The 25194-nt window shown below is 44.5% G+C and overlaps 1 protein-coding gene across 1 annotated transcript in view; it reads left to right on the top strand.

The window, feature by feature from the left end:
- Positions 1-23887, top strand: part of zfpm1 (zinc finger protein, FOG family member 1) — a 79442-nt gene extending 55555 nt beyond the window's left edge. Inside the window, exons 4-9 of the mRNA XM_069686125.1 lie at positions 1425-1558; positions 18076-18178; positions 18279-18533; positions 19561-19794; positions 19942-20184; positions 20469-23887. Coding sequence (XP_069542226.1) covers positions 1425-1558; positions 18076-18178; positions 18279-18533; positions 19561-19794; positions 19942-20184; positions 20469-23125 — 3626 coding nt within the window. The 3' untranslated portion in view covers positions 23126-23887. The remainder of the gene's footprint in view (positions 1-1424; positions 1559-18075; positions 18179-18278; positions 18534-19560; positions 19795-19941; positions 20185-20468) is intronic.
- The last annotated feature ends 1307 nt before the right edge of the window (positions 23888-25194 follow it).

Genomic DNA, 25194 nt, shown 5'->3' with positions numbered 1-25194 from the left:
ACTGCATCTGTTGCACTACTGATGCCATATCGTCAAGATGAGGCGTGAAAATAATGTCCACTTCTTCATTTAAGCATGGAACATGGTGCGCCTGTACAGTTTTGGGCACTGAACCTTTTTAAGAGCTTTCACAGGAACACTTTTTCTGCCATTACCCAATTATGTATTTTGCATCATATCTCCCGAACCAGACATGATATCACAGGAAAGGTGACTTTTCCCCTGATAGTGTAGGATTACAATGATACCACACACAACATCATAAAGTGGTCAAATTTATAACACTATATAATGTCAATTAAATGCAGGTTGTGAAGATTTTTAAAAGATTAATTCTCAGGGTGCTGGTTTAGCTCAGTAGGTAGAGCAGGCGCCCCATATATAGGAGGCTGCAGTCATCGTCGCAGGCTCGACTCCCGGTCTGCCGATCATGTGGTACTCTTTTCAGCTGTCCTATAAATAAAAGGCAATTAAAAGCCAAAAAAATAATCTTACAAAATAAAAACAAATTTTCACGAACCCTAACAATTAAAGTATCAAGTTAAAGAGTAAAACAATAGTCAATATAATAAAAGAAACTTTACTTTAGAAGAATGTGTCAAACACATTTGTTCGTTTGTTTGCTTTGCTTTCAACTTTTCTTCACAGTCCCCTTCACATTAGCAGAAAACACTTAAATGAGGCTTTGTTGTATTTGCATTTGCTCTTGGCAGCCTTTCATGCAGCCACAACTTGACCACAAAGGTGTTTCGGTCTTTCCAACCGAGGTCTGTGGGAGCCATTTGGTGCCACCTGAAATCCTTATATTTATTTATTTAGAGAGTAGAGAGTGGGGGATAACATGCACCAAATGACCGGCAGACCGGGAGTCGAGCCTGCGACCAACTGAGCTTAACCAGAGCCCCGCCACCTGAAAGCCTGGCCCTAAACTGTTTGCTCCTTTAATTCACTGCTCTTTGGTTAAGAAGCAGCAGCTCATCTTGTGTATGAACAATACTTTCACCCCTAATAAACTCATCACATCACTGGTGTTACCGATTTCACCAGGTATTTTACAAGAGGAGATATTCATTGATGAAGCTCAATCTGCAGCAGGCTTTCTGTAATGGGTGTGTTAAAACATTGCCAAACTGCAAAGCATGTTACCTTATAGCCAAAGCTTTAATAGTAAGATTTGATTAATTAAAGTCAGTTTAGACTGTACATGAAGCAATAATGTAACATTATATGAATGCTTTCAAATGTGGATATCAAGAGTGTAATTTTTAAAATGGTTTGGTCATCATATTTGTCATTGATGACCCTGCCTGGATGAGGCTAGATAATCAGTTTAATATCACTTGGCCCTATTAACATGTGTTCGACCAGTTGTCTTATATTTCAGCTTCCCTGATGTTAACAGCTCCTCTCTTATCTCCTTGCAGACGAGCTGGAGTTAACTGAAGAAGACGGCAACAGCAGGGTGGTGGCCAGCAGGGACCTCCATCCAGACACAATGTGGGGTCCCTACCCGGGAATCATCCAATCAGAGGGCAGCACAGACGATCAGGAGACAGAGGTAAGGGCTCTGATGTGATCACTGTTGTAATTGTTATGTTACAGTAAATCTGTCAAACTGAAACAATGAGGTGAGAGTAGATCACGGCTAAAGAGAGGCATCCAGCTAACTGAAGGGATTTCAGTCGAAAGGTCAAAGGTCAGATGTCAGATGGTGGGGTAACAAAGAGAGACAATGAATAAACACCTTATCGCGTATGTGTGTGTGTGTGTGTGTGCGAAATGAAAACAGCCGTGTGTATCTGTGTGTGTGTGTGTTGGTTGGAGACAGTGTGTGGGACCGGATGGAGCCCTATCAGAGGCTGCGTTTGTGCATCATGTGCAAGTCCATCTAATCATATGATACTGATGCTGGGAGAGGCTTCCTGGCACGGAGCACACACTCAAACACACACATATATACGGACGTTTACGCACTCATTCTTACACGGTTTCTACATTTGATCTACGGCACTTTACCTGGCCTGCCTGTCTTATCTCAGGTTGAGTCCAGTCTTTTTGACTCTACGTGCCAGATCACCCCAGTTTAACCAGCACACGTCTGGGTTCAAACCAGTTCATATCGGATTCTCAAAAAATTCACCCAGTTTAAATATAGCACGTTCATGCCTTTCTCTGTCAGTGCTTTCTCCTCTCTTTTCCTGCTTTCAACTCTTACTTTCTCCTCTCCTCTCCCTCATTTCCTCCTCCTGTCTCCTCTCCTCTTCTCTACTCTTCTTCCCTCCCCTCTTCTCTTCTCTCCTCTCCTCCAGGCCCTCCCCAGATTCCCATCCCATCCTCTCCCCTCTCCTCCTCCTCTCCTCCCAGCCCTCCCCAGACGTCCGCCTGTCTTTTATCTCCGCATGGCGCCATCCTCCTGGACAACAAACCCCAGTGATTGATTCCTGCTTGATAGGCTCTCATTTCTAAGATTTCGTTTATTATCAGTGAGGTTCTGAGTGTACAGATAGATGTGTGCGTGCGTGCGTATGTGCGTGTGTGCGCGCTCATGCACGCACACACACACTCTCTCTCACCCATCACCTTTTGTTCTTCCCCTCCCTTCCGCTGCTGTACCATCCTTCTTCTCCTCTAAACTGAAAGTCAGTTTCTTTTCTTTTCAGGGCTTTGCATTCATATGGAAAGCATCTCGTTCTGACTCTTAATACCCATTTTCTTTCCTCTTCCTCGTTTTCTCTCCTCCTTCCCCCTCCTCCTCGCCTATCTGTGGACTGAAAAAGTGAGGAGACGGACCTTCAGTATCTTCAGGAGATAGTGGGCTGTAATCTCACATTCCTCCTGTGTTTCTCTCCCTGTCACTCCACATCCTCCCCCTCCTCCATCCATCCCTCCATCCCTCCCTGCCTCCCACCCTCGCGGGTCAGCAGGGGTCAGGGCTATCCTCCTCAGTGTGCTGGAGAGGAGAAATTTGCTCATCTCCTGCTGCTCCTCCTGAGCCATCACACTGCATTCCTCCGTTGGTTATTTTGAAGGACTTACTCCAAAGACGTAGGATATAAAGGATGAACTTTTATTATGAACATAAAACAAGTACAAATACCTAAATCTGGGCCTTGTGTCAAAATATTTTTGGGTCTAAATGACTAATAGGTAAAAAGTTTTACCCTTCCTCCAATAGATTCCCTCAGCCGGAAGCCTTGAGACAGACTATAATAGCTGCAGTGTTATCTTTCAGGGCAAATGCTCCCAATCACAGTAAGTCCACTAAAGCTGTTGTTTGTGACAGGCTCAGATTCCTATTATAAGTGTCTGACAACATTATAACCATGATCCCTACAGAGATAGACCTTTAATGAAAGATTAAGAACCTTTTCTTTAAACCAAAAACAGCTGGAACATGGCTCTTGTCACACCAAACTCCATTGATAAAAACAGTAATTTTACCTCACAGAGCGCAGGAGTTGCTGATCTACCGCTGCTTCCATTGATGAGTATTTGGCCGCCCAAATGTTGTGTTGGCCTAGTCAACAAACAACATTATTACACGGCTGTGTTAAATACTTGATTCTGATTGGTTAATTACCGCATTCTGAGGTCTGTTATATCTCGATAACAGACCGTTGTTAAGAAGAACAGACTGTTGCTAGGGATTCGGCTCTAATCACACAATCCGGAGGACTAACTGTAGTCATATCAATCCGCCGAAAGAAGTCCGGTAAATTTGACGTCGGTCTGTTTACAAAGGGGAAAAAGGAAAAGGGTAGAAAAAACAGCAGAGAGCAAAAGGTTAAACGATGCAAAAACTGAAGGCTACGACGGAGAGATCTACAAAACTGACGCCCTTCAGGGTGAGCCACACCCCTTTGCTTCACGTAAGGGTCCCTGCTCACCCTGACGGGGTTCCATTCTGTGATGACAACCTGCTCACTATACATTATCCCTCACCTAACGAACTGGGCAGTGATAGACCGGCAAATCCTGTGTCCTGTGATGTTAAATTACAGTTTTTATCAATGGAGTTTGGTGGCTTGGAAGAGAGCCATGTTCTGACTGTTTCTGGGTCTGAAAATGGCTTCTTTCTGTGTAACAAAAAGGTCTATATCTATTGATCCTTTCACTCATGTTAACGGACACTTCAATAACAACCTGTCATTTGCAAAAACAAGCACTTTTACTGGATCATTACATTACAGCCTGTTTTGCAGCTGCCTACAGGAGTGATTCCAAAACCTTTTTAACCTTTTAATAATGTAGACCCCAACATATTTAAACAATAGGGCACATGTTTTTTATTTTATTTCAGGCAGCAGTAATGCTGTAGAAAAACAAACGTATACAGACAAGGTGTTCATTATCTCTTCATCCAGTAATATCTTAACCACAAACGACTCTCCGCGGCTTATCATGGGTCGTCCTGCGTCCATGTCCCTCTATTGCTCATCTCCCTGTCTGTTAACCATCTGCTCACCTTTCTATATGTTCATCTTTCCTCAGCTGTCTCTCCTTCCTCACCTCTATCTCACTCATAACACCTGTCTCTCTCAGTCCTCAGCGTCACAGGGCTCTGTGAAGCCCCCCAGGCCTCACCCCCGTCTCTGGGTGAGATTGGCATGGCCTCATTGCAGTCCTGCCCCTGCCAGCGTCGCCCTCTCTCTCTCTCTCTCTCTCTCTCTCTCTCTCTCTCTCTCTCTCTTTCTCTCTAAACTTCTCTGGCTTCTTATTCGGTCTAGACAGATAAGCTATTTCATTTTAATACAAGGCCTACCCAGCAACACACACACATATAAACTGAGAGACAAATCAAGTGCAATTCCTCCGATTTTGATCTGAAACAATGTAAAGTGAGATGTCTTTGCTGTAGCCTCAGCTGGTGTGAGTGGTACTGTATCTGTGGGGGGTCTGTCACTTGGATCAGGCTGGAGCAGAGAGAGGAGCGGATGAGATCCCTCCTCGCTCTCCCTCCAGCAGATCTCCTTGGTTAGATTAGTGCCGTGTTAACTGGCCTGTGTCATATGGAAATCCTGCCATTTGCATCTCTTGAGAAAGAGGCGTAAAACCATTTATCTATTTAAATATATTCTGGCTGATATGGCTGTTGGACTTTAGAACAGGGTATAATAATGTTTACTGATCAACTGATCAGCTGGCTGCTGATTCCTCACACTTTTTGGTTGAGTGAACAACCAGGTCCTCCTCGGCGAGCCTCCCATGGCAACCCAGGAACGAGCACGCCACGGCTGCTCCTCTGATTGGATCGCACGTAACAGATCTGATATTATATCTCCTCTCCTTCTGATTGGATCCTGCTTTAATTAACTGATAGTGTGGGTGGATGTGATTGGACCAAAGTTGCAGGATTCTCATGAATTGAAAGTGAAAGAGCGATGATGCTAAAGTGAAGGCTAACACCGCACGTGTTGCATCTGTTGAATCTGTCCAAAGGACAAACATCCAGGGTGAAGTCCCCTCACCATACCGCAGGAGAGACTCCACTTACAACATCGTCCCTATTGTTTTCCCCTCCTTCAGCAGCACCCAGCAGCTCACCCCACCCCAATCCTGTCTTTCGTGGAAAGGCAGCCTGGAGGCACGATCCTAGAAGGAGCAGAGTAGGGGAGTTCAAAGCGTTATCACGCGCCGAACGTCTTTTCATCATGTTTTAGAAACAAGCGTTCGCACTAATCCCCCAATAATCTCTCCAGGAGAACTGGGGCGATAAGGCGCGCCACCCACGGCTTTTCAAACACTTTTTGGGTAGTCTCTTCTCACTCTCTATCTCTCCTCCCCTCTACCTCCTCGACTCTCCTCTCCTCCGTCTCTCACTCCCCTGGAAGGACGAGTGAAGGTGATCACCGTCTCCTCCTCATCCTCTCTCTCTCGAGCTGTTATTTTTTTTGACGTTGACTCTGGGCTGGTTTGTTTACATCCTGATTCTGATCTTTATGTTTTATCGGGACTCATCAACAGTGTTTCTCTGCCTCTCTGTTTCTCTCTCTCCTCCGCCCATCAAATTAGAATGTTAATTAAAATGCTGCTCCTTCAGAAGATGACAAATCGATGATTACGGTGAGTGTGAGACACCTTCTGAGATGCCCCCAAGAAGAAAGCTATATGTAAGGAACGTTCGTCAACGAGAAACCAGAGCGCAGAACAACAGAACAAGAGGTTCTACCTTAAAAGATAAAGTCAAACGGACACTGTCCTTGTGTTTCTGTGTATTCAGTTATCAAAGTGCCTCTTCTATCTCTCTGAGAAAAGTTGACAGATTGTTCCACCCGGAGGCATGGACATAAATAAAGTCAAACGTGGTTGGGGAGGACCTAACTTCTCCCATCACACCAAAACACACTTATCTTTGTTGGGATGTTGCAGCGAGCAGAGCAGTATCATGGCAGGTTTGTGTGTGTGTGTGTGTGTGTGTGTCATTTAGAAAAAGCTTGTTTACACTGCTTACAGTGTATCTTTGCACTTTAATCCATTCATTCCTCGTCCTCAAACTTCTGTTTTTTTAACCCTTTTTGTACTTTTCAAATGTTGCAGACATTTTAAACACATTTCTGCAGGGTTTTGCAGCTGCATATCCTTAATCCACAGTAGCTACAGTATGTTTACACAGACCGTATTACTCTAATTATAGCTAGTTTAAAAGCACAATCAGAAAAGATACTTTAAATAAACACCTCACTCAGAGTAAACAGTCCTACGCTTCTTGCAAAGGCTTGTTCAAACCTGTCCATGAACTGAAATACCCGGAGCCGACTCATTCTGTCATGTGACTGAACTCAGTCTCAAAATAACCCTTCAGTGTTCATCATTCAAAAGGATTGCACCACAAGCTGAGTTATCCACAGAGGTCTCCGCCTCTCCAAAAATGGTGTTTAAAACCATAAAACAAACATAGATAAATAATCAGTGTCTGTCTGGTGCTCTGAGTCTATGAAAAGGGGGATGTGAGTCGAGCTGCTGCTAGCTTGTTTGTGGGATGATTGCGTCATTTTAACCAGGAGTAGAATCATCGTCAGAGCTTCCCTCCTTTAGCAAGTGAGCTGTTTCTACCTGTAGCTGACTAAAAGCGTTTATCCAGTTAAATTATGTCATAAAAATAGAACAGTGATCGGATGCAGGGTTTAGCTTTGGGGTTGAATCACGCGGCCCATGTGGAGAGACTCGGTCCTCGATGCGGCAGTCCTGGGTTCGACTCTTTGCCGCGTGCCATCTCCACTCTCTGCTCCCCTGTTTTCCAACACTATCCACTGTCCCCTCTCTGTTTCTCTCAATAAAGGCATAACAGGCCAAATAAATAATTGTACAAACACAACGAAAAAGAAAAAAACAACGGTGATGGAAATTAAAACATCGAGAAGGTAATTAGATGGAGATGTTCTAGCCAACACCAGGCTCTTATGAAGACGCACCTTTTAAGGAACATTATTGTTATTCAGTCATTTGAAAATATGTCACATTACAGAGCTACAGATGCTCTCACTGCCACGTCACATGAGCTTCAAACGACTCATAGTTCCCAAAGTGCTGCACGTACTGCCTCAAAATGTACCCTGTGCATCCTGGCCTTGGCTAGAGCCAGTGTTTGTCTGCTCAGTTTGAATCAGTGTGCTCCATATAGGCCGCCTGTTATATGACATGTCATGATCATGACAGTAGCTGTCTGTCTCTCAGTCTGTCACCCGGGCCCTGACAGAAGAGCCTATCACCCTGAGCGAGCGAGAGGGGAGAGAAACCCGCCACAAAAGATCAAATACTGATAGACAGACATGCAGCCAGCCAGGCCAGCGAGGAAGAGGAACAAAAGAGGCCTGAAGAGGAGCTAAAAGGAGGGACCAAGGAGGGTCGGTCAGCTGAGACAAAAACCTGAGAGACAAAGAGGAAATATGCACGAGAAGGAGATTCAGGAAGGAGGTGAGGCAAACATGGAAGAGGAGGGTTTAACGAGTCGGAGGGAGGAGGTGTTCATCACTCAGTGGCAATGACTGGCTGGTATCTGCATCTCGCTGTCATCTGCACCCGCTTCTGCAGGGTGGAGGAGGAAGGAAAAAGGGGGGGAGGAGGTGTAAGAGAGGAGAAGAGGAGAGGGAAAACCTCTATCCTCTCTATCTCTGAGCTTCATCTCCGCCAGTTCAGGAGCCTGCTTTCCAAGAGTGCCTCATTTTCAAATCTCTTATCTCGGCCCCCGTTTTAAGTATCGCAGTTTTATATTTTTACATGTCATTTGCATGCAGCTCATCAAACCTGCTCCCTCCGTTTTTTTTCTTCTCGCTCTTTTTCTGCTTCTCAGAGGTAATATATGAGCTCGCCTGCACACGGGAACAGGCTTTCACTTCACTGCCAAGCCTCAGCCATGTGCTGTGTTGACGATATTTGTACCTCGTGAGCAGAAATATGGTGTAAGAAAGTATCTGTGCGCGTAAGAGAAGCGCTCTGTGTGAGTGCAACAAAAGTAAAGTGTGTGTCCGTGTGTGTGTATGAAAGAGGCGGATGAGAGTAGGTTTCTGATGTTTATCTGCCTTCCTTTTCTTCTTTGTATTTTTGGAGGATTCACACAGTGACCTCTTTGTTTGGGACAGTGAGTACACCCCTCCAACCCCCAGGATCGGGAAAGAAACCATTTCCTGTAGCCGAGAGATAGAACCAGAGACAGAGAGGGAGAGAGAGAGAAAAAAAAGGGAGAGATAGGAGGGGTGGAGAGCAGACAGAAGGGTAGGAATGAGAGTTTTTGGAGAGGAAGAGAATCAGAGATTAAGAGGAAAGAAAGAAAGAATGAAAGAGGTGAACAAAAAGGAAGGAGGCGGGACAGGAGAGACAGTGAAAGAGGAGACGGGAGGAAGAGGGCGAATTGGATGATTGAATTAATGATTGTGGGAGAGGAGTGAGTGAATGAACGGTGGTTGAAAAGGTCAGGAGAGGAGCAGGGTGGGTTTTAAACTCCCAGCTGGAGCAGCACAAATCACTTCGTTTAAAGGGGAGGATTTTAGAGAGAAATACACCTTTTAGTGACGAGAGCAGCAAAATATCTTTATGATCCTCACCTGCTGTAAACTCTTTTAAGGGTTCGACAGGTGCCCGACATGGATCTGTCAAACCCTACTGAATGTCCTATTGAAGCTAAATGGGATCAGTAATGAGACAGGTTAGAGGACCACATAACAAGTCTGCCCAGAACCTTTGTTGGAAAGGCTGCAGAGACGTTTAAATTATAGCCATGAATAATACCTGGAGGAAATGAAACAACAAAACAGTCTTGTACACTTATTTTTCACACTTACACTAACTCATCTGTATTTTCTGTAATGAAATGGAAAGGTAGGGTTCATTTGGTATTGCTGTATATAAAAAGTAGACCAGAGGCGGCTGTGGCTCAGTGGTCGAGTCGGTCATCTTTCAATCAGCTGACAGTTGGGCACTTTACGTAGCAGCCTCTGCCATCACTGTGTGAATGTGTGTGTGACATGTAGTGTAAAAGCAGCTTTGAGTGGTCACAAGACTAGAAACCCTTACATAAGTACAGTCCATTTACCATTTAACGAGTGTATGCCATTACAAAATGGTAATTAACGCTATTAATACCTTTTTTTTAACTTTCAAATATTATAATACAATAATATATGTTATAGTCTAAAAAAAATAAAGTATCAGTTGTAGTGCTGTCAAAATTGGTGATACAACCAATAAAACGAGAGACAAACTTGCAGAGTTATATTCATATAAACATAAAGAAGTCTTTTAAAAGATCAACATAGGCTTCCTACACCTTGCAAAATTAATTAAAATAATTCTGTTACAGTAGAACAGACATTCAGCGCTCTGAGCGAGCTACGCTGTCACAGGTATATTTACTGAAAAAATCAACATAACTATACCTGTCTGTGATGCTGGGGGTGAGAATCCCTCTCTTCGCTGGTCAGGCTGAGATTTGAATTCTCCGCCATCATTACCCCACGGTTGTTGCTTGTTTCAGCTTGACTAAAGTTAATTATTAACGTGTAATGTGACGTTGTGTGCATTCAAAGACGCGCCGTAACCAAGAGAGTGCGTGAGAGGATTTTTTTCACGTCAAATATTAATTTTAATATCCGAATATCTGTTTTTTATTAGAATTTACTTGAATTTAGAATATTCGTTGACAGCCCTTATCAGTTGGGCCATCTATAATGAAAGTACAGCAGTAAATATAGGTCTTTGTTGAAAAGTGTCAAATACTGAAATACATCTTATTCTTAGATAGTTCCTGATTTAATATGCGTCTACTTTTGTAAAGTTAAGGGTCATACAGCCAAAACGCCATTTCATACTAAAACAAGTTGACACAACAATCGACCTTTTTCTTTTCCAATCACAATACTGATACCTAAATGGACTATATAGTGCTTTTCTAGTCTTGCAACCACTCAAAGTTGCTTTTACACTACGTCACATTCACCCATTCACACTGACGGCAGAGGCTGCTACATAAAGTGCCCAACTGTCAATCAGTCATCACATTGATAACCGTTGGCTATGCCACTGGGAGCAGTTTGGGGTTGAGTGTCTTGCCCAAGGACACTTTGACATATACCCTGAGGGGGATTGAACCACCAGCCTTCAAATTGAAAACGACAGACTCCACCACTGAGCCACAGCCGCCCCAAAACTAAACACCACCTATCTGCTGATACAGAGAACTGATCAAATCCAGTGCTCTCTTTGACGATGACTTTATTGACTGTTCAATAAAAAATAATAGTTGTGAGAACATAAAACAGTCTGTTAAAGCCTCCACAGACCGTGCACCAGTTGTCACAGTGTGACTGTCCTCCTGAAGCCATGTATGTAAGCATGCACTAGTAAGGACTATTGGCCTGCATGTTTCACTTCTAATGACCATGAGACTGTCCTGTACAGGCCCTCACAGCGCAGCAGTGTAAACCACATTAGACACAGTGGAACCGTACGCAGCATTGAGACGTAGATGTGTGAGATGAACCAGTAGTGATTTACATATACAAACATACTTATTCCCCTGTGGTGGCAGTAAAACTGTGGCAGTTGACAGCTGCACGGAGAAATCTTAATCTGCTCATCAGCAGGGTGGGGTCTAGTAAAGAGAGAGGGGGGTATTTTTTTTATTGTTTCCTCCCTTTAATTGAATGAAGTATATATAGCACAGTATGATGGGAGATGAGGTCAGCTCAGGAAAAGTTTTCTGCTTCCCGTCCCCATCATCGCAGCGATCATCTTCCTCGCCACTGTTTGCCTCCCCAGAGAGAGAGAGAGAGAGGGAGGGAGGGAGCGGGCGAGCGAGGAGCCATTCTGATACTGAACGAGGGAATGGAGGAAGAAAATGAAGAAATGAAATCAGCCTGGCATCATTTGCATTCAAGTTTTATCGGCGTAGGAGGAGGGCGTTTTTGGGCCTGATAAGGAGAGGGCGTCGCAGGCTGCGCTGGAGGTGGAGGGAGGGTGGGGGGGGCTGGTGGAGAGAAAGAGGTGTGTGTGTGTGTATGTGTGTGTGTGTGTGTGTGTGTGTGAATGTGAACTGACTTTGGCAGAAGACGGTGGCTCTGGAGTTCATTTGGTGTGCACACTTGCACACACATATGTGAATCTTCGGCAGCTATAGTGAGGACAGGGCGTTGGGGGCGGGAAAGTGTGTGTGTGTGTGGTGGGGGTGTGGGAGCAGGAGCGGGGGGTTAATATCAGACCAAATAATTAGATTCGCTATCGTCTCGGCGGCAGCAGTGCGGGGATCAGGCAGATTAAAGCCGGGCTCGGGGCTGGTTAATATTCATGAGGGGACCGGGGTCCGGGCGAGGGGCTTAGACTGCGGCTCAAAGACTCTCCTCTGGCTGATGGGGCTTAAGGCAGCGCTCTCAACCAAGATGGAGCTCTGCTGGGGAGGCCTGACATCCCTCTGATAGATGGAGGGCTGAGCGGATAGACAAGAGGAGGAGAGGGGGACGAGGGACGGCAAGGTGTGCTGCGGCTATGTGGATCTATTGATCTTTATTTCATATGATTGTTATGAACAGTTCTTCCTCTTCTCTGCTCCGCCCTCCTTCTTTTCCTCGCCCTGTTCAAAGCCACCAGATCATTTTACCATTTAACACAATTCATGTGTTTGTGTACCCTCATACCTTTGATAGAAAGCACTGTTTGGCAGCTCCGGGAAGTTTTCAGAGCAGCGTTCACTCTTTGTGCGTCCACACACGTTCCTCAGGTGACTGTTGGCCTTTTGAGTCAATGAGATCGGCGTCTGACCAACAGGAGTGAAAAGGGTTTTGATACCATCCGGTGGCCTCTCCGTTCTCCTTAACTCACCCCACATCTCTGGCATCTGCATTCTCTGCTGGCCTGGTTAATTACACGCACACACACACACACACACACACACACACACACACACACACACACACACACTGGCCCTGTTCCTCTCTGATTCTCATTATGTCACGTGAAGCCGTGTTGTGTGCGTCTTTGTTGCAGGTTGACGGTGTTGATAATCTCTCATTGTAACTGCTGTTTGGTTATATTGTGATTCACTTCTACAAGTTAAATCCTTGAGCTTTCTCACAGTGAAACCAGCAGCAACATGTGACCCAGCTGTGGTCATACTGAGGACGGTGCGATTGAATGACGTGATCTCAGAGCTTCCACACAGCTTGTGTATCCAGGTGCATGTATTTGAACTCTACTGGAGCTCCTGCTGTGCTTCCTGAATCCCAATGAGCCTGCAGGCCGCCCTCCCTAAGTCATTACCCTTCGCTCGTACAGGCCTCCTGTCTTTACATTTGATCCTGAGCTACGTTTAGCCAAAGTGTCTGTTTCTACTGGACACTGCTTGTTGATGAGAGCTCTGATATGGGATTAGAAATGTTTTAAGGATTGAAATTAATCGAGCCTGGCCACTAGGGGTGGAGCAAAATATCGATACGGCAATATATCGTCATCCTGATTCATGCAATACAATTATCAATATAATGTATAATTTACAAATATATCTGTTTTTTTTAAGATAATTTTTTGGGGCTTTTTATGCCTTTTATTTTTAGAGAGAGGACAGTGGATAGTGGCGGAAATGGAGGAAGAAAAGTGGGGATGATACGGCAAAGGGCCGAGGGCGGGAGTTGAACCTTGGGCCGCCGCATCGAGGACTATAGCCTCTGTATTTGGTCACAGATTTAACCGCTGAGCTAAACCGGCGCCAAATTTACAAAGATATTTTTCACTGCATCACTACTTTAGCTGTGGTGCTTATCACATTAATCCAAAATTCTTAGTCCTGATCTGTTCTATAGTTCTGTAAATGTAATTTACAGACTGAAAATACACGTTCATTGTTTCATCTCCGTTTGTGTGAAACTGACACCAAACTGCAGTAAATAAATACATTAATCCTGCACTTTACCTTTATAGGGGTGTTTTGTATTCTTCAGTTAATCAGATATCGTGATGTATCATTCTATGATTATCTTGCAATATATTAATCATCGCAGAATCGCTGTATCGTGATATTGTTATCGTGAGCCACGTATCATATTGTGAGTTAAGCTGCAAATCCCACCCCTACTGACCAATGTATCGGTCCTCATGGGCCTCCATATACGTATGTTTTACAGAATGCACTGCGTATGAAAACTTTTGTTAAGAACACATAATGCACAAATAATGCTTTGGGTGAAATTGTGGCATTACATAGTTCATCCCACAGAGCGTACTCTAACTCCATAGTTTACAATCATTTCAGCACAGCCTGCAGCACATGTAGCAGAGCATCACAGCTGAGCAGACGTTGAACTAGTTTCCATTGTATGATAATGTTAAACATTCTGTGATGAAGTTAATACCGATAGATAGTATCCCTCTGAGCGCTCTTGGACACAAATATTGGCCATTAATAGCCCCCATATCAGGGAATTTTTCCCTCTCACAACTTTGTTACAAGTTTGAGCTGTTGTAACAAGTGAATTTCCCCCATCGGGGTACCAATCAAGTTTATCTTATAAGATCAAATATCTTTAAAACATCTAAATTAATGAGGCTTTAAAACTTAATCATTAAAATGATTTTTAATGTTAGTTTTGAGTTTTCCCCTTTTTTCCTCATTATTGACGTCCCTCTAAAACATCTATCTGCCGTATTTCACTGTAATGATTTCTCTGCTCAGACATCAGAGATGACATTTTACACCATCTGTGATGTTGCACAATTACTGATCAATAACTCCACCAGAGATACATTGGAATAGGTTCCTTTTTTTCCTTTACCATGAATACATGTAGATGTAGCTGTGGTCAGAGAGGGAGAAGAGTGTTATTAATATCTCAAATAAGAAGAGATGGGGAGGATCACTCTCACAATGAGTCATGAGAAATTATTTAATTTTTTAGGTCTTTGAAAAGGAGCCGTGTGTGCCTGTATCTCTTCTTCTCTTGCTTTGTATATGTGTGTATTCTAGTGGGAGTGTGTGTGTGTTTTCTAGTCGAGCGCTGCTGAGTCCTCCCCATTGCCCTATCATGGTGAATTCCAAAGCTGCGGCCGTGATGAATTAGTCTGAAACAAATTAGCAGTACTTACAGCTCAGACGGCTCCAGCATTGGGTTACAAATTAAAACAAAAGCAGTCGTATCTCCACATCAGCGCTAGTTCCCCATGAAATCCAATACGCTCTGCCTCAATCTGCAACGTACAACAGGCGGAGACGCTTCCTTCCTTCTGTCCTTCACTTCTCTCTTCTCGCTGTCTTCCCGAGCCGTCCCGCAGACAACGTCCGCCGCCTTCAGGTATTTTGAAGTGGCAGGGTGAAGATTAGGGATGTTACGTATGGATCATTGCAGTTGTTTTTTTTGGATCTACACAACCTTCATTTGCGTTTATTTATTATTTAGTAGAATATGTGAAACACTATAGCTGATTTATGGAGTTGTGGTGGTGTGAGGCCTTTGAGGCCTGTTTTACATCACACGCTCGTTACCTTTTCAGCTTGTGACCCTTTTATAGCTAAGCAGTGTCTACATGCAACACCTCTGCACACCGTAAAGCTTTTACAAGATTCAAGAACAGGCAAAAAAAAACAACCAAAACTTCCACCTGTTTTTAAGCCACTGGAAACCACTGTTTTCTCCCATTTACTTCAAATCACAGGGAACATTCTTTTAAACCTGCAGCATTTTCATCCTCGGTTTCCCTTTCAATTCACTTCAAATCACACACTGAAGAGCACCAGAGAGACAACTTTTTTTCACACCCATGCAGCACCATGCATCTGCTTGTGATAGAAATGATCTAATGCTCAAAACCTTTAATACAGTTCACAAACAGCAGCTCAGATCTTTATTTAAACGGCTGATGAGCAGATCTGAATGAAAAGATCATTGACACATTTAAACACATTTCACTATTATAAAACTACTTCTGCACCTGCTTGTAATGCAGATACACATTTCTCTCTCTGTGTACTGTGGTTCTTAAAAAAGGCTTTTACCTTCACATGTAGGAAAGAACTGACAGGGAGGGGAAGGGGGGCAAAAATGGAGGTCAGATTTATGTGCAATGAGAATCAGTTTGTATGAAACACACTTCCTGCTCTGAGCTCCTCTGGCCTTTCCCCACATCATCACCACATCATCACCACACCAAACTGCTTAGTTTTTCCTCTCTGGAAAAACAATGACAAATTCCTTTATCACTCGCCTGAGGTTCAGTTTCACACTTGTCAGCTGGTCTTTGAACGCAGCAATGGCAGAATAACCACTTTAAAAAGGCTATGATAGAAAACAATAACAGGGATATGAGGATTTGATGAAACCGTACTGAATAGTTTATTCTTTATCTAGTATTTAAGTATTTAAACAAGACCTTAACAATAAACATATTTGTAAAGACATCTGTAATAAATGACACTTTATGGCAGAAATCTGCTTTTAAATTAAAACATGACAAATCCCTTCAATGTAAGAGCTACAGAAAAAACTGTAAACAGGCATCATGTTAACTTTGTGGATTGTACAGTCAGGCCGGTGTGATTGAGTTAAGGCAATGCTGCCTCCTGGTGGAGAACAAGCAGTACTGCATCAACTAATGACAGTCTTGAGCTGCTGTTACACAGAATGTGGACATCATTAAATTGGAAGTGTTTTATTCCCTTTTTAAAATAATGAATTTACTTCTATTTTTTACAAGTTAGTAAATTAAATAAAACAGTGTTAACCTAAGTTGACCTCATCATTTCTAAGGAAGCAGTTCCCTCTTAACTAAACTTTGGCATTCAGAGGTTTGAACAACAGAAGCATTAAGTACATTACCTGTGCAAAGCTTGTAAAATCCACTTTTCTTACCAGTCTCTATCTGCAGGGCAGGTTGGTGGAACTCTTACCTCAGCTGTGTTGACATTTACAGTACATCTGTTAAATAAGGAACATGAGCATGAGCCTACATACGGATGTTTTATGGCTCTGAGCTGAAGACAGCAGCAGTCGGATGTGTGATGTTTTCGACCTGTCCGTTAGTCCCGTTCTTGTGACCTCGATATCTCAAAGATGGCTGAAGGGAATGTCTTCAAATTAGTACAAATGTCTATTTGGACTCAAGAATGACCTGATCAGGTCAAAGGTCATGATTAAGTAATTTCTGTTATCCAAAATATAAAATCCTAAACTGTGACGTCATAAAGGGCTGGAAAAACACGTCTGGCCGTTATCTTGTTAATGTGATATCTCAGAAAGGCCTGAAGGGAATTTCTCCAAATTTGGCACGAACGTCCACTCGGACTCAAGCATGAACTAATTAGAATCTGGTGGCTATAGGTCAAAGGTAAAGGTCACTGTGACCTCAACATGTGCCCCATTCTTGTCAGTATGATTTGCCTGTGCAAGAGAACCACACCATTGGCGATCAATTAGTTGACAGTTCCTTTCCCCTCATGAACTTGTCTCTTGTGCTGTCGTTAGGAGGGCCTGCTGACAATCACATGCTTGAAAGACAAACAGAAAGAGAGACAGAGAGACCTTGGTCCTGTTTAAGGACTAATTATGACATTGTTTGTTTTTAAGAGTAACGTATTCTATTAAATGTGTTACACAAACATATCCCCCGTCCCGGCCACTGTTACTCTGTCATTCTGTGGGAAACACTGATGGATGTAAACTGCAACTTGATCAGTTGGCAGAGGCATCCATCAGGAGCACTAAAAAATGTGCATCCAGTGTGTCTATGCATGTGTGTGCGTGTGTGTGTATGTGTGTCATGGAGACATGGGATAAGCCTGTGTCCTGGGAGTGATTGTCAGCGGGAATGTTTCTGAACAAAGACAAGACTGTGCTCGGGATGCACAGGTGTGTGTGTGTGTATCCGTGTGTGTTTGATGTCTCCCTCTCTCTCCCTCTCTCTGTCTCTCTCTCTCTCTCTCTCTCATACCTCCACACACACACAGACACTGGATGATGCCTCTCCACTCTTTGTCCAGTGTATCCACTGTGGATCTTATTATGGCAGCAGTCTGAATAGCCTCCCCGTCGACCTCATCAGATCTTCTTTCTCTTCCTTTTCTTCTCTCACTCTCTCTCGGGGTCTCTCTCCCTCTTTTATTCCTCTTCTTCTCTTTTCTCCTTTATTTTCTATGCAGCTTTGTTCGGCCCATGCTCCCCTCATTTCCTCATTTCCTTTTTGGGTTGTAATCATCCTTTGCTCGCTGGCCTTCTTTTTATAAACGGGTGTTTACCAGCGGCCGCACAATGGACAGTACCGCCTGACTCTGTATTCCCAATTGATAGCAATTAATGGTTGGTTTTTTATCATTATCTCATGGTCTGCATACTCTAAAGCAGCCCAGTCAAAGAAGAGAATGAACACTTCAAATGACAATGGCATGTATCTTAAAAACATTTCTTTCTTCTGTCTGTTTTCTTTTAAAACAAAGTTGGACATATAAAGGTAGGCGTGAGAGAAATGGGCCTTTAATCTCCGGGTACAGTCTCTTTATATACCTGATGATAACCCCACTACTTATACTGTGTACAAGTTATTCAGCAGCTTTGTGAAGGTGATGTCATTCCTCATCTCCTCCTTCTTCTGTGTGTTTGTGTACAGGAATCACAGCTGACTCTGGTGTGTGAAGATCCAGACTGTTGGATCAGTCTGCTCCCTCTGACCTCTGACCCCTCCGCTGCAAACTGTACCATCTACAGCCGAGGTGAGTTCCTCTGCTTAACCCGTTCACTATATGAAACTCCAGGCCTTTGCTTTTGTCGTCTGTTCACTTCCTATTGTGACACGAGTCTGTGTGATTTCAGGTGAGGAGTTGTTCTGTAAGGTGATCAACGAGCTTGTGGCTGGTGAAAAGCTCCTGGCCTCCCTTTCGTTGTCTCCTCCTCCGGGGTCCTCCTCCTCCCCTATGGTCCAGCTCTCTCCTCCGCTCAGCCTCGTCACCCAGAAGCAACCTGTGGTGAAGGAGGAGCCGCTGTACCCGGCAGCGCTGCGCTCAGACATCCAGCTCCTCCCGCAGCAAGCTGGCATGGCCGCCATCTTGGCTACTGCTGTTGTCAATAGTGAGTGTTGTATTCACGGCATGAAATAATTTTCTGATTGGTTGGCTACAAATGCAACATTTACCTGCTTTTTGTATATATTCTACTAAGTATGTATCACATGTCTTATACTGTATAAGTATGTTCTAAGTTAAGGAAGTTATCAATCAGAATTGGATGGATCAGAATTTATAAAATCTATAAGCTACAAATTGATATCAAAACTACTAAAAAATACCAACAATATAGTAGGAAAAACAAAACAAGGTAATTCCTGAATATCATAATAATAATATCCTGAATAAGATATGGGCTGCCGATGAACTATCACATATAATGCATCCAAAATTGTATTGTTCTCTTTAGCCACAAGATGGCACCGCAGCTCTTTAAAAGCCAGCACCATTGCTCGACAGCAGAGTGTTTTCCCTCCTGCCGATGCTGCTCCCTAAAGTTTCCAGTTGACCGTGTGCTGTAATCATTGATAATCATCCAAGATGATCACACAGTCAAAGATCTTGTAACACTGCAGAAAATATTTGGATGTTGTTATTTGGCTGTGGCTCAGAAGTAGTTTGAGTTATATTCCAATCAGAGGATCGATTGTTGGATCCCAGCTCCGACTGTCCGCTTGTCAAAGTGTCCTCAGACAAGACGCTGCATAGCCTACAGTGTATAAATGTGTGTGAATGATTAGTAGATCAGTGGCCTTGCATGTTCCTTGATTTGTGTGTGATGTGTGTGAGAAAAGTGTGTTATGTGTGTTATGAAATGTAGGTAGGCCAATATTGTCTGCAGGCATGAGCCTATTACAGATATATCGATATCGGCAAGTATGTTTTCCAATATCTGCTCTTATGAAAACTTGTCTACAGGACCGAGCAGAAAAAATTCATTTGTATAGTCTTAGGGATGCATAAATAGAGGGGCATATCTGCAATCAATTAACATCAGTTTCATCACCTAGTAGTCTAAAAGATTCCACATGTTGGGCTCTGAAAAATTACATGACTAACTAACTCGACATTTATGTTCTGTTGACTATCAGAGGACATTTTCCCATGCAAGGACTGTGGGATCTGGTACCGCAGCGAAAGGAACCTTCAAGCACACCTTATGTACTACTGTGCCAGCCGTCAGAAGCAGCCCGCCGCAGCCTCGTCCCCACCACAAGACAAACCCAAGGAGTCCTACCCCAATGAGCGTATCTGCCCCTTTCCCCAGTGCAACAAGAGCTGCCCCAGTGCCAGCTCACTGGAGATCCACATGCGCACACACAGTGGTGAGAGCAACATTAATATGTATGCAAAACAGACAGTGGGTCAGAATATCGACACCTAACTTCATATTTGATTGTAATTACCAGCTTATAAGCTGGTCTGGTCGATAAGCTCCCTCTAACTTACTGTCTCCCTCTCTTCTTCCATAGGTGAGCGTCCATTTGTCTGTCTCATCTGTCTGTCAGCCTTCACCACTAAAGCAAACTGTGAGCGCCACCTTAAGGTCCACACAGACACACTGAACGGGGTGTGTCATGGCTGTGGCTTCATCTCCACCACTAGGGACATCCTCTACAGCCATCTGGTCACCAGCCACATGGTGTGCCAGCCCGGATCTCGCAGTGAAGTCTACTCCCCAGGGCCGGGCCTTCCCAAGCTGCCCCTGTCCACTGGTAAGTCACACCATCACTGTGGCAATTTATTTTAAACATCAGTGGGACTACTTTGTTGTGGTCTTACAAACATGATTTAGAGTTTCAGGGGTTCACGGCTGTCAGTCAAGTCAAGATTCCAAAATTGAACTGCATAAAAGGCTAAACTTCAGGCTAAAACCAATGGATGACATCATGTTGACTGCATCCACTTATGATATACAGTCTATACCTCAACCTGAGTGAATCAAATGTAACTTACTGTAATTGATGTAAACATCACTGATGTCGGATCTCTGTTTTAGGTCTCAGTCCAGGAGACTCTGGGGTGGTTCTTAAGTGTCAAGTGTGTGGCCACAACTCTGACTCCCCTGCCCAGCTTCAGCAGCATGTAAGGACCCACCTAGAAGTCAGGGTCCCAGCTGAAAGAAGCCCCACCCCTCGCCAAAGTACTCCATCATCAGTTGACCACTCTCAGCTCCAGCTGTCTCCCCAGGAAAGGGAGCCCCTTGCTTGTGTCCCTAAGCCAGACTCATCCAGCCCAGGCGCAAATGGCGGATCAGCCACCCCTCGAGACTATAGTCCTCCTGACCTTCAAATTACTGAGCTAAAGATTAAAGAGGAGCCTCATTCAGATTCTGAGACTGAAGAGCAACAAATAGAGATGAAAGAAGTTGGAGAGGAGGGAGAGGTTGATGAAGAAGAGGGGGATCAAGAAGCAAGAGGTAGGACAAAGGAGGCTCAAACTACCACCTCCTCCTGTCAGAATTCAAACTCTCCCAAGAGTCCAGCCATCGCAACTGTGAAGGCAGAACCAACTAGTCCCACCCCTGGCTCAAGCCCTGCCCATGTGGGAGGCACGGGGTCAGTTGTTCCAGGAGGAGCATTGTTCTTGCCTCAGTACATGTTTAACCCTGAAGCAGCCATTTTGCCTCAGGCATCAGAAATACTTGCTAAAATGTCAGAGATGGTCCACAGCCGTCTGAAACAGGGCCAGACAGTTCCTCAGAATAACCCTGCAGCCTTCTTTCCCTCTGGACCGACTGCAACTACAGCCACAGCCACTCCACCGCACAAAGGAGCCACTTGCTTTGAGTGTGATATCACTTTCAACAACATCAACAATTTCTATGCACATAAGAGGCTTTACTGCTCCAGCAGGCACCATGGAGAAGGTGCAACCTCAGCTTCAGGCCCTGGGTCATCAAGGGATGCAGCCCCAGCCAATGTGCCTTCTAGCGGGGCTCATGGCTCATCCGCATCTCCTCAGGCTGGAGCAGCAAGCAGAGCAGCCTCTGCCTCTCCTACTAACTCTGACCCTGCTGCAGGGAGTGGAGCAACAGAATCAAGGAGGGTGGTAGAGGTTAAGAAAGAAACCCCTGTGGGTAGAGAGGGAATATCATCCTCTTCTGAAGGGGAAGGTGTAGGTGGCGGTTCGGGAGGAGGAAGTGGAGCAGGAAGAGCAAGCGAAGGCAGCCAAAGTCCTGCTAGTGGTTCTGCAGAAGACCTTGAAGACGATCCTAATAAAACCTTCTGCGAGGCCTGCAACATCCGCTTCAGCCGTCATGACAACTACATTGTTCACAAACGTTTCTATTGTGCGTCTCGCCATGACCCATCCAACCACCGATCCGTACACATGACCAAGGCAAGCACCACAGCCGCCTTCCTTCCCCAGCCCATTCGCACTCGCAAGAGGAAGAAGATGTATGAGATTCACATGGCCAGAACTGAAGCCTTAGCCAATGCTGCTGCTGCTGCCGCTGCCGCTGCTGCTGCTACAGCTGCTGCCTCTGCCCCATCTCCCTCTATTCTGGGCTTAGCAGTGAAGCAAGAAGTTTCTCCATGCGGGGCAGGTAGCTCCAGTCCCGAAGGAGATGGCCCGATTGACCTGAGCAAGAGGCCCCGTCTGAGAGAGGCTCCAAGGAACAACAGTAGCAGTATTCTCCCTGCTCTGCCTCTTACTGACTACCACAAGTGCACTGCCTGCAGTATCAGCTTCAACAGCATTGAGAACTACCTTGCTCATAAAACCTACTATTGCCCTGCCACCACTCTCCAGCCTCATACCTTGGAACAGCTTCACAGGCTCAAGAGATCGGCCTCTACCTCTCCCAAAAGCAGGCCTCAGCAGGAGCGACCGGATCTTCTGCACCCTATGGAAGCTAAAGCTCTCCCTGCAGAGTGGGTTGCACAGGCTCAAGGCGCATCATCCAGTCCTAACCCCTCTGCCTTACCTTCCTCCGATACCACATCTCCGCCCCATATGACCACCACACTTGCAGCCATCCCGGGAGCTGGAGCCAAAGGATTAGGTCCCAGTTCTACACAGATGGTTTGCCCTTATTGCCCTAACAGGCTCGTCACCTGTGACTTGATGGAACACTTCAAGACTACCCATGGTCTGGTTGTGACCATTCAGCCACCCCCGGAGCTCCTACCACAGCCAGGCAGTGTAATCAGCCGCAGCCCCAGCCTTAGTCCCAGGGATGGATCTGCTGCCACCAATTCCACCAGCCCAACCAGCCAAGCCAGACTGGTCTCCAGAGTGCACAGAGACAGCATCAATGGGCAGGCAAGGAGCGGTACAACTTCCCCCGCCTCTCCACTGGTAAACGGCAGCCCTTCAGCCGGGGGTGGATCACCCTCAGCCGGCTCACCTCTGCCCGTGTCTCCCGCAAGGGCTCCCTCTCTGACCTTGTCACCTGTGCCTGAGAACCTGAGAGAGGCCATGGGCTCATCCCACCTTCCAGACTTGGCCACTCAGACAGTGGCCTCTCATCCTGTCCCTGCACCCCAGTCCACACCAATCCCCGGCCCTAAAACCAGTGTCATCTCCCCAGTGCAAAACGGTAACTCCCGCTTCTGTCGGCTGTGCAACATCAAGTTCAGCAGCCTCTCCACATTCATAGCTCATAAGAAATACTACTGCTCTTCCCACAGTGCCGAACATGTCAAGTGAGCAAAGTCATTTCTCCCCTTCCTCCTTCCCCTTCTTTTATCTTTCTGAGTGGAGGCAGTCCTTCCCTAAGTTCCAAGAAACTCAGAGGTTCCTCCTCCTCTGCCAGTCCTCCCACTTGGGTGCTAAAAAGTCACCCAGCTGGCATGACCACGAATGACAATGAATGACTGTTACTCACCTGCCTGGGCCTGATGCCCTACTGCTCCAGAGCGCATTTGCAGGTGATGTTACGAACACATATTGACTGATATTCCTCCTCCTATGGGTCAAAGTTTATAGTACACTAAGAGCTGAGGCGATGCTACCTGCACACACTGGTGTGCCCTTGTCCCCTAGATCACTCTGTTTTTGTACCCCAGTCCCCAATTCAACCACTCCTGTATGTTGGATTAGGGGACGTTTAAAAGATCCATCAACAATCTCTTTTCTGTCTCTCTGTTAAACCGAGTTTATAATGGCAGTAATTAGAGTCTGGATGATGATGATGCTGATCATGATGGATCTTCAGTCGTTTCCTGAGCTCTTAATGTTCCAGACCTAAACAGAGGAATCATGTGTGGAAAAGACTTGATCATTGTTAATGTTTTTATTATCTGTGCATAGTGTATGATGTCTGAAAAAAAGAATTCTATAATGCTTTTGGTTTCAACACTGGCTCTTTTTGCTTACTAGAGAAGCTAAAGCGTTTTTAGCTGAAAAAGAAATACGCGGTATCACAATGTTACTAATTACTGAAGGATAATATTTCAAAATGGACAGTTTTTCTTTTCTTTCACATACACAACTTTTTTTTTATTTTCTCTTCAAAATGCAAGGGAGAAAAAATGTGAAATATTTATCTTCTATCTTTTAGTCCTCACTGATTTCATGTCAACAGAAAACTACCTACCTGGTGTCTGAGAGTATTTGTATTTTTTATTTGTATATTTTTCATACTGTCGGAAGGAACTGTTTGGATCTGGGTGTATTGAAGTGTATTTTCTAAGTGTAGATATGTAATATCTTCTCACAGTAATCACTGGGATCACACTGAACTTTGTTATCACGTTAGCATTTGGTGTAGTCTTTAATTGATGGTGAGCCCTAAATACCAGCGCTGTGTTTATTTTTACCCCCTTTTGTACTTTGCTGATTAAGATTAGATCAGATCAGCTTCCTCAGTTACAGTTTCCACATCAGAAAGTTGAAGAGAGGGCCTCTAACATTGCTGTGTTTATACCTTGGTGAGAATGATGTAGCTTCACAGGTTTTAGAGTATACAAAATACACATTTTCAATCAAACAATGACCTTTAAGGACACGCAGATTTCCAATTTTTGTTGCAAACTGCCATTTCAGACTTTTCCTGAGGGATACACAAAACACATCAATGCTTTGTCACTTAAAATTATGTTATTTTTCTGTTTAAAGGCAGAATGAGTGGGATTTTTCGGTTGCAGTTCACCCTGTTATTGTTAAAAATTCAAGATTAATTTATTCGACTCAATTAAGTCAGGCACATGGCAGCAGCAGCCAATAAGCAGACCATTAGTAACAATTTTTACCAGATTTTTTAGGCTTACTTTTTGGACCAGACCTGTCCCTGGTCTCAAGTTTTTTAGAATTATTGAGTCCAATTGGATCTCAGAACGAATTTCCCTCGTCCATAAGGGTTCGCCTCTGTTAGTTTGCACCGTCAAAAACCTCCATTACAGCCACACGCTTCTTGTGGGTCATAAGTGACGATTGAGAGCGATTGTTTTTGTATCAGTCTCTACATTTTTTTTAGGAATTCTGCTCTTTCTGCCTTTAAAGATTTTTTTCCTGTCCGGGCAATGAAGGCATAGCAGGGAATAGTCACAGCTCACACAGGAGTAGGCACATACTGTATGTAATAACCACTCACTGGGGTGTAAGAGAGGCAGTGCTCGTCCTCTCACTCTTTGCCCTCTCAAACATGCACACAAAGTTTACACCACATGCTCCTGTTGCAGTTGCAAGACAGTGTTAGTTAGAGCTGTGAAATATATTTTTTTCCAATACAGGCGCACACATACCGATGTACAGTAAGGCTCATGTTGAGTTTTTAA

Source organism: Semicossyphus pulcher, unplaced genomic scaffold (assembly GCF_022749685.1).
Source record: "Semicossyphus pulcher isolate SPU_LCO1_2020_fin unplaced genomic scaffold, fSemPul1.0.p SCAF_8, whole genome shotgun sequence".
NCBI lineage: Eukaryota > Metazoa > Chordata > Actinopteri > Labriformes > Labridae > Semicossyphus > Semicossyphus pulcher.
Note: the sequence above shows the minus strand (reverse complement) of the source record. Positions and strands in the feature narration are given on the sequence as shown.